Below are 10,592 nucleotides of genomic sequence, written 5' to 3'. Positions count from 1 at the left end.
CCATCCATATTGCTGCAAATGGCATTATTTCATTCTTTTTAATGACTGAGTAGTATTCCATTGTATATATGTACCACATCTTTTTTATCCATTCATCTGTGGATGGACATTTAGATTGCTTCCATGTCCTGGTTATTGTAAATAGTGCTGCAGTGAACATTGGGGTACATGTGTCTTTTCAAGTTACGGTTTTCTCCAGATATATGCCCAGGAGTCGGATTGCTGGATCATATGGTTGCTCTAGTTTTACTCCATTGGTTTATTTTTGGTTTTATTTCCATTACTCTAGGAGACAGATTGAAAAAGATATTCCTGCGATTTATGTCAAAGAGTGTTTTTCCTATGATTTCCTCTAACAGATTTATAGTATCCGGTCTTACATTTAGGTCTTTAATCCATTTTGAGTTATTTTTGTGTATGGTGTTAGAGAATGTTCTAATTTCAGTCTTTTATATGTAGCTGTCCAGTTTTCCCAGCACCACTTGTTGAAGAGACTGTCTTTTCTCCATTATATATTCTTGTCTCTTTTGTCAAAGATTAATTGACCATAGGTGCATGGGTTTATTTCTGGGCTTTCTATCCTGTTCCATTGATCTGTATTTCTGTTTTTGCGCCAGTACCATACTGTTTTGATTACTGTAGCTTTGTACTGTAGTCTGAAGTTGGGAAGCCTGATTCCTCCAGCTCTGTTTTTCTTTCTCAGGATTGCTTTGGCTCTTCGGGATCTTTTGTGTCTCCATACAAATTTTAAAATTTTTTGTTCTAGATCTGCAAAAAATGCCATTGGTAATTTGATAGGTATTGCATTAAATCTGTAGATTGCCTTGGGTAGTATAGTCATTTTGACAATATTGATTCTTCCAATTCAAGAATATCGTATATATTTCCATCTGTTTGTGACATCTTTGATTTGTTTCATCAGCGTCTTATAGTTTTCAGAGTACAGATCTTTGTCTTCTTAGGTAGGTTTATTCCTAGGTATTTTATTCTTGTTGATGTGATGGTAAATTGGATTGTTTCCTTAATTTCTCTTTCTGATCTTTCATTGTTAGTGTATAGAAATGCAAGAGATTTCTGTATATTAATTTTGTATCCTGCAACTTTACCTAATTCATTGTTGAGCTCCAGTAGTTTTCTGGTAGCATCTTTAGGATGTTCTATGTATAGTATCATGTCATCTGCAAACAGTGACAGTTTTACTTCTTCTCTTCCAAGTTAGATTCCTTTTATTTCTTTTTCTTCTCTGATTGCCGTGGCTAGGACTTCCAAAACTATGTTGAATAAAAGTGGTGAGGCGGGGCTTCCCTGGTGGCGCAGTGGTTGAGAATCTGCCTGCCAATGCAGGGCACATGGGTTCGAGCCCTGGTCTGGGAAGATCCCACATGCCGCGGAGCAACTAGGCCCGTGAGCCACAGCTACTGAGCCTGCGCGTCAGGAGCCTGTGCTCCGCAACAAGAGAGGCCGCGACAGTGAGAGGCCCGCGCAACGCGATGAAGAGTGGCCCCCACTCGCCGCAACTAGAGAAAGCCCTCACACAGAAACGAAGACCCAACACAGCCAAAAATAAATATAAAAATAAATAAATAAATTAAAAAAAAAAAAAGTGGTGAGGTGGAATGATTTCAGCTGTTCACGATTGTGAATGGTGTTAGCTGTGGGTTTGTCATATATGGCCCTTATTATGTTGAGGTAACTTCTTTCTGTGCCCACTTTCTGGAGAGTTTTTAATCATAAATGGGTATTGAATTTTGTGAAAAGCTTTTTCTGCATCTCTTGAGATGATCATATGGTTTTTATTCTTTAGTTTGTTAATGTGGTGTATCACACTGATTGATTTGCAGATATTGAAGAATCCTTGCATCCCTGGGGTAAATCCCACTTGATCGTGGTGTATGATCCTTTTAATATATTGTTGGATTTGGTTTGCTAGTTTTTTGTTGAGAATTTTTGCATCTGTGTTCATCCGTGATATTGGCCTGTGTTCCTCCGTGGGTTTATCCTGCCTGGGACTCTCTGCGCTTCCTGGATTTGAGTGTTTCCTTTCCCATGTTAGGGAAGTTTTCAGCTATGATCTCTTCAGATATTTTCTTGGGCCCTTTCTCTCTCTCTTCTCCTTCTGAGACCCCATGTAATGAGAATGTTGTTGCCTTTAATGTTGTCCCACGGGTCTCTTAGAATGTCCTCATATCTTTCCATTTTTTTCCCTTTATTCTGTTCTGCAGCAATATATCCACCATCTGTCTTCCATCTCACTTATCCATTCTTCTGCCTCATTTATTTTGCTATTGATTCCTTCTAGTGTATTTTTTGTTTCAGTTCTTGTATCGTTCATCTCTGTTTGCTTGTTCAGTCTCTGCCTTCATTCTTTTTTGAGATCTTGGATCATCTTTACTATCATTACTCTGAGTTCTTCTTCATGTAGATTGCATATCTCCACTTCACTTAGTAGTTCTTCTGGGGTTTTATCATGTTCTTTCGTCTGGGACATACCCCTCTGGCATCTCATTTTGTCTAACTTTCTGTGATTGCGGTTTCTGTTGCACAGACTGCGGGGTTGTAGTTCTTGCTTCTGCTTTCTGCCCACTGGTGGATGAGGCCCAACTAAGAGGCTTGTGCAGGCTTCCTGGTGGGAGTGACTGTTTCCTGCCCACTAGAGGGTGGACCTGGGTCTTGACCCTCTGGTGGGCAGGGCTGTGTCAAGGGATTTGTTTAGCGGGAAGCTGTGGGCTCAGAAAGACTCAGCCTGTCTGCTGATGGGTGGGGCTGTGTTCCTGCCCTGTTGGTTGTTTGGCCTCAGGTGTCCCAGCATTGGAGCCTACAGGCTGTTGGGTGGGCCCAGATCTTGGGGAGAAAATTGCAGCCTCCAGGACGGCTCATGCCAATGAGTACTCCCCAGAAGTACTGCCACCAATGTCTCTGTCCCTGCAGTGAGCCACAGCTGCCCCCTGCCTTTCCCGGAGACCCTCCGATACCAGCAGGTAGGTCTGGCCCAGGCTCCTATGAGATCACTGCTTTTTCACCTGGGTCATGGTGTTCATGAGACCTTGTGTGCACCCTCCAAGAGTGGAGTTTCTGTTTCTTCCGGTCCTGTGGATTTCCTGCGATCAAACCCCACAGGCCTTCAAAGCCAGTTTGCTCTGGGGGCTCCTCCTTCCCACGCCAGACCTCCAGGCCAGGGAGCCTGACATGGGGCTCAGAACTTTCACTCCTGTGGGAGAACCTCTGTGATATAATTATTTTCCAGTTCGTGGGTCGCCCACCCAATGGGAATTGGATTTGATTTTACTGAATTTGCGCCCCTCCTACCCTGTCTTTGTGGCTTCTCTGTCTTTGGATGTAGGATATCGTTCTTGGTAGGTTCCAGCATTGTTTTTGTTGATGGTTGTTCATCAGTTAGCTGTGATTTTGGTGTTTTCTTGGGAAGAGGTGAGCTTACATCCCCTACTCTGCCATCTTGTCTCCGTAGTGGTTAATTTTCTGTAAATGGTATTTTAAATTTCAAATGCCACTTGTTTATTATTGGTCTGTAGTGAAGCGATTGGCTTTTGCATATTAACCTTGTCTCCTGCAGCCTTGTTATAATTGCTTATTATTAGTTCCAGTAGTAGGTTTTTTTTGGTTTGTTTTTGTTTTCGGTCTTTCCATAGATGGTCATTCTACAGTTACTTGCAAACAAAGACAGTTTTGTGTCTTTCTTCCCAATCTGCATGACTTTGTTTCTTTTCTTGTGTTCCTGCATTAGCTAGGACTTACAGTGTGCTATTGAAAAGCAGTGGTGAAAGGGGACATCCTTGCCGTACTCCTGATCTTAGTGGGAAAGCTTCTCACCATTAAGTATGATGTTAGCTGTAGATTTTTTGTAGATGTTCTTTATCAGGTGAGGAGGTTACTCTCTATTTCTAGTTTGCAGAGTGTTTTATCATGAATGAGTGTTGGATTTTGTCAAATGCTTTTTCTGCATGTATTGATACAATCATGTGGTTTTTCTTCTTTAGCCTGTTGACGTGATGGATTACATTAATGGCTTTTTGAATGTTGAACCAGTCTTGTGTACCTTGAATAAATCCATTTGGTTGTGGTGTATAGTCCTTTTTACACATTGTGTTGATTTTATTGGCTAATACTTTGTTGAGGATTTTTACATCTGTGTTTATGAGATATTGGTCTGTTGTTTTCTTCTCTTGTAATGTCTTTGCTTGGATTTCATATTAGGATAATGCTAGTCTCATGTAATGAGTTAGGAAGTATTCCCTCTGCTTCTGTCTTGTGGGAAAAAAAAATTGTAGAGCATTGGTAATAATTTCTTCCTTGAATGTTAGGTAGAATTCACCAGTGAATCCATCTGGATCTGGTGCTTTCTGTTCTCTGAAGTTATTGATTCAATTTCATTAAGTGATATAGGCCTATTCAGATTGTTTTCTTCTTGTGTGTGTTTTAGCAGATTGTGTTTTTGAAAGGAATTGTCCATTTCATCTAGGTTATCAAACTTGTGGGCATAAGAGTTGTTCATAGCATTCCTTTATTAAACTTTTAATGTCCATGGGAATCTGTAGTGATGTCCCCTTTTTCATTTCTGTTAATAGTAATTTGTGTCTTCTTTATTTTCTTAGGCTGGATAGATGCTTATTGATTTTATTGATCTTTTCAAAGAACCAGCTTTTGATTTTGTTAAATTTTTTCTCCATTGATTTCCTGTTTTCAATGTCATTGATTTTTGCTCTAGTTTTTATTATTTCTCTTCTTCTGCTTACTTTGGATTTCATTTGCTCCTCTTTTTCTATTTTCCTAAGATGGAAGCATAGATTATGGAGTTTTGTGGTATTTTTGCCTTTTAGTGTGCCTTGTAATTTTTTATTGAAAGATGGACATGATATACTGGGTAAAGGAAAATAGACTTTTAGTAATATAGTGGTAAGGGGGAGGGGAAGCATTCTATAGTATTGTGATTAGGTTTCAGTCTTGGTGAGGCTGTGTCCCCTGTACTGTTTGGGCTTGTCTGATACTAGATTTTGGTTATGCATCTTTGGCAGGCCTATTAAGATGCTCTGTTCTCATTGCATCTTATCAGGTGGTGCACTATTTTCATTTAGTCTCATTACTGATTATGTTCACTTGATTACTTGATTATGGTGGTGTGTGTCTGTGTTCTCAACTATAAACTTACTTTTGTTTTCTTTTGTAATTAATAAATATTTTGTGGGGAAGAATTAGAAAATTAGAAAAATATTTATTCTTCATTATACCTTCAATTTAATCACTTATTTGTATTGTCTAAGTATGGACTTGACAGTTTTCTCTTTATTTAGCGGGTTATAATCTTTAACTGTCATTATTTGTCCCAAATTTGAGCATTGAGAACCCCTTCAAGCTTCTTCTGTTTCCTTTTTACTATCTCGATAATCCTTTGAGCTTTTTTTTAAAAAATGTTTATTTATTTATTTATTTATTTGGCTGTGTTGTGTCTTAGTTGCAGCACGTGGGATCTTCATTGTGGCATGCAGGATTTTTTGTTGTGGCACGCAGGCTCTTCGTTGCGGCTCGCGGGCTTCTCTCTAGTAGTGGTGTGGGCTCTAGAGTGCGCAGGCTCAGTAGTTGCAGCACATGGGCTCTCTAGTTGTGGTGCGCGGGCTGTAGAGTGCGCGGACTCAGTAGCTGTGGTGTGCAGGTTTAGTTGCCCTGCCGCATGTGGGATCTTAGTTCCCTGATCAGAGATCCAACCCGCGTTCCCTGCATTGGAAGGCGGATTCTTAACCACTGGACCACCAGGGAAGTCCCTTTGAGCTTTTTTTTTTTTTTTTTTCCTGATACAAGAAGATGGTCCAGGTTCATCTTATACTTTTCCTATCTCAGCCCTGGATTCAGCCATTACTTTAAAGAGCCCTGCTTCTTTTTAGAAAAGAATGATATTTACAAGTCAAGATCCAGCTGCTAGCTGTGCTGTTAGGGTGTTGTTCCCATGTATGTATACATACGCACATGTATATGCAGACACATGGATATATATACACAAAAACACGTATATATACATACATACTTTATATATTGATTTGCCCATATATATACTGAACAACATATATTCACATTGACACGTTCAATCCTTTTAATCCTACACCACAAGATTTATCCTAGTGTTCTCCCTTTCTGATAATGCGAGACCTGTCATAGTTAGTATTTTGACCTCTTAAGCTCTGCTGACCTTACTATTTAATGGCTACCTTTATTAAAGTACTTAATTGTCAGGTACTGTGCTAAGTGCTTTTGTTATCCAATTTGATCTTCTCAACAACACTGTAAAAGCTTTGCAGAAGGAAAAATGGAGACTAAAGGAGATCTTATAATTTCCCCATGCAAACTACTGAATGACAGAACTAGGGTTGGAACTTTGGTCTATGTGAATGTAGTGTCTATACTCTTAACCATTAAACTATTTTTAGCCAGTGCTACTGTAAGCACATTTCTTTTGGCTTAACTCCTGAAGGAGTCGAGGATTGCTGGTTTACAGGGTATGCATATATAAAATTTTGATAAGCCCTGATATATTACCCTCCAAAAGGTTGTACTAGTCTGTACCTACCAACATGGAGAGTGCCAACCTGCTGGCAATCTCCCTGACACTGAATATTGTCTATTATTTTAGTTTTGTGTAGTTTTGTTTTTTTCCTTAATCAGTTTTGAAAAACCCTTGTCCCTCTCCAGTCTCTTCATAACGAAGCCTATTTGATTATATCTGTTCTCTTCTCAAAATTGTTTTATTGTTTTCTTTTATTCTTAGAAAACTATCCAAATGTTTCAGCATGGCGTTCAAGGAGGCTCTTTATGTTATGGCCTCTCCCCACTTTCTGTACCTGAGTCCTCACTCTATGATCCAGCATGCCACATCTATTTCAGTTCTCTAACCACATGCTTTCTCTTGCTTCTGAGTCTTTGTATATATTGTTTCTTCTGCCTAGAACACCGTTTTCCACTTCCTCATTCTCTGTCTAGTCACCTTGCTCTTTTTAGCCAAGTTTTGCTTATTTTTCAGTTCGCAGTTTAGATTCACTTCCTTCAGGCAACCTGTGATACCTTTTCTACGTGGTTTATTAAATTGAAATCAAAGGAAACCTTGCTGAGATATTAACTGTATCTGTGAAAACTGCCAAGTAAATTAAAAAGCATAACCAGCTTTCAAAATCTTATAATGGTTTATGGCAAACTACAATGTAGTTTAATTGTGTTTTTTTTCCATAAAGTACCCGCCAGCCTGTCTGGACTTGACGCAAAGGACATTGTGGCGGTGCTGAATGAGGAGGGAGGCTATCATCAGATCGGACCAGCAGAGTATTGTACTGACTTCTTCGTGATGTCCGTGACCATAGCATTCGCCACCCAGTTGGAGCAGGTGAGATGAGTGATTCATGAAGAACTTGAAAACATTTTATTTTTAAAATCTGTCTTTTAGGTATTAAAAAGCCTTGCAAGTAGACTTACAAAAATAATTTAGAAAAATGTTTTCTTTCATATCAGAAAGCATTTTTGTTTTAGGAAAAGAATAAATTGGGATCTTGGAAGTAAGAGAATAAATTAAATCTCTTAGAATTTAGAAAAAGACCATAAATAAGCATTGTTTCACATTGTATTGTGTGACATTGTAAAGACTGTTATGAAATGATTTTTTTCTAAGTGTTAAATACTTTACTTTTTGGAGAAATATACAACGTCGGGAACATCGTCTCAGTCAGACCTTAATAGCTGTCAGGTCTGGGATTAGATTTTACCTTATTTACACACTAACAAATTAGCCTAAACGCTGCCAGAAGACAGAAGATTCTTGGGTCAGAGAGAAAGGAGCGTATTATTCTCAGCACAGCAAGCAACATGAATATCAGCATATTTCTTTCAGTTCCCCCATCCCAAGTCCCATGGAGGTGACATAGAGGGGCCCAGGTGGTTGCTCCACACTCACTGGCAGCGGGTCACAGCTGGGGAACACAGAACTTAGGGAATGTACGACTTTTACTGTAAGTAGTCTAGGTCTTTGTCTGGGAAGACACGTTACTTTATCAAAGTTATGAGCTGCATAAACAGTGCTGGGAGATGGCCTGGGTAAGAGTGGTCAGGGTCTTGCATTCTTGTTACACTCAGCAAGAATGTGCAGGGATGCTCAGGGCCTGTGGCCGATTGCTTCCTCCCAGCAATGGCTCAACACAAAAGTAGCTGTTATTTCATTGTCCTTTTCAGGATCGAGTCCAGTTTTTTTGACATTATGTTGATCTATAGCACCTGAAATAAATTAATACTTTAAAATATAGAGAATATGGCTTATGACTTTAAAATTTTTATCAGACTATTCACTTTCTTAGAGGTATACATTTCCCAGATAATCCACATTCATAAGTGAAATATGAGTTAGTGACCACACTAAATCTTAGTAAGATCTATCAGGTAAAAGATTTTTCTCAGGAAATGTGTTTAGCTCTGTCACACTGAATTCATGCCCACTACAAAAAGTACTTTTTATATATACGTATTCTTTGAGCTTTACTCTTTCTCTCCCAATTTGGTAGTCATTTTCTCATTGACACTATATATATATGTGATTTTGTCTCTCTCCATCAATTTCCTTTTTTTCCTCTTTTCATAAAGCTCTGCTTGTGGATTGCCCCGGCTTAATATGCCATGCTGGTTGGGGGGAAAGCTAGATGTCCACTGTCTGTTCATTAACCACATCAGAACACACGTTAGATCTTGAGTCTACTGTGTTTTTACTGTGCTATTAAATACTTGCAAAGTATTTTAAATTGCTACTTCATTTTTAAAAATATTTTTTCAACTCCCTAGGAAGGCATAATTTTACTTGTGTTATGTTTTGTGAAATAGATATGTATTCACTACTTTGCTAATGTTGTATTTAATCCTAGCACAACTTTAGGGGATTATTATTTTTCACTCTTGAGATGAGGAAACCAAGTTTTGAGAAAGTTTTTTAGCTAGTAAATATCCTAGGAATTTCTGGCCATATGGTCACTCTCCACATTCTCTTGTTCCCATATTTTGCTCTCTTGCCTCTGAAGGGGTTTTGCAGTAAGATCAATTTGAGTTGGAATCTAATTCTCACTACTTAACTGGCTTCTTTAACTTAGGCAACCTACTTAACCTTTCTCAGGCTTGAATTTTCTCAGTTGTATGGTGGCAGTAGTACCAGCCTTGTGGGTATGCATGAGGAATGAGATAAAACTAATGTGCTTAACATGTAGTTTGTATGTGTGAACCTATATTTATATAGTGAAAGCTTGTGGGTAATTGACCTACTGAATCCACAACTAAAACTAATACAGTTCTTGGTAATACAAAATAACTTTTTAGGAAAAGTCACTCAGTTTAGTTAAAAATAAAAAAACAGATTGATGTCTGGCAAGCTATTTGCTATCTCTGATAAAAATTAAGCCAAGTAGGTTCCTCAAAAGATTAAACAGAATTACCATAGAACCCAGCAATTTCACTACTGGGTATATATCAAAAGAATTGAAAACAAGGTATTCAAATAAAAACTTGTACGTAAATGTTCATAGCAGCACTATTTACAATATCCCAGAATATCACAGAAATAACCCAGATGTCCATCTATGGATGAATAGATTAACAAAATAAATAAATGAATACACACACACACACACACACACACACACACTCTCTGGAGTATTATTTAACTATAAAAGAAATGAAGTACTGATTCATGCTACAACAAGGATGAATGTTGTAAACATGCTGAGTGAGATAAGCCAGACACAAAAGGTCACATACTGTTTGAGTCCATTTATATAAAATATCCAGATAGGCAGACCCATAGAGACAAAACGCAGATTTGTGGTCACCAGGGGAGGGAGAAGTTATGGGGGAGCGGAATGGGAGTGGCTGCTCAGTGGTTCTGGTGTTTCTGTTTGGGGTGATGGAAAAGTTCTGGAACTAGGTAGTGGTGATGGTTGCACGACATTGTGAATGTACTTACTGAACTGTACAGTTTTTAATGGTTAAAATGATAAATTTTATGTTATGTGTATTTTACAATAATTTTTTTAAACACAAAAAATTAAGCCCAATAATTTATTCATCCCTTGATACTGCTTAGTATTACTTGTTTGCTTTTTTCGCTCTTTATGGACAAGCCAAGGATTTTAAAAAATAGCAGTTTAGTTTTTTTCTTCTCAAGCTAGTCAAAGGTAGTGTGAGAAAGCATCTAGCGATAAACAAACATACCTTTCAGATGCAAATAAGTGACTTAGAACATTGATACTGTAAAGTAGTAGAATGCAGGAATGAAATTAGAGTAAGAATACTGGATTGTGATAATCTTGCTTCCTTTTTAAATATTGAAATTAGGGCAAAAAACCTGTTTCTAAATCCAAGGATGATAAAGGATTTTTAAAAGCATCTCTTCTCTTAGTGGGAATTACTTAGAATTAAATGTGCTATGAAATATAAAAGGGCTATCTTTTTTTCTTAAAATTTTTATTGCTTTCTGACTATGGAGGAAAGTAAAAGAAAATGAAAGTCTCTTTTAATTAAACCCCTCAGAAATAATCACCCATAAGGGCAGTATATTCTTTTCCTCA

The 10,592-nt window shown here is 38.1% G+C and overlaps 1 protein-coding gene across 3 annotated transcripts in view; it reads left to right on the top strand.

Moving 5' to 3' along the window:
* The window catches only part of CEP120 (centrosomal protein 120), a 77,537-nt gene that overhangs the window by 11,178 nt on the left and 55,767 nt on the right, over positions 1 to 10,592 (top strand). For all 3 annotated transcript variants that reach the window (XM_007188484.2, XM_007188483.3, XM_007188486.2), the window contains one exon: positions 7,233 to 7,381. In XM_007188484.2, the coding sequence (XP_007188546.2) occupies positions 7,233 to 7,381 (149 nt within the window). The remainder of the gene's footprint in view (positions 1 to 7,232; positions 7,382 to 10,592) is intronic.

Source organism: Balaenoptera acutorostrata, chromosome 2 (assembly GCF_949987535.1).
Source record: "Balaenoptera acutorostrata chromosome 2, mBalAcu1.1, whole genome shotgun sequence".
In the NCBI taxonomy this organism is placed as follows: domain Eukaryota; kingdom Metazoa; phylum Chordata; class Mammalia; order Artiodactyla; family Balaenopteridae; genus Balaenoptera; species Balaenoptera acutorostrata.
Note: the sequence above shows the minus strand (reverse complement) of the source record. Positions and strands in the feature narration are given on the sequence as shown.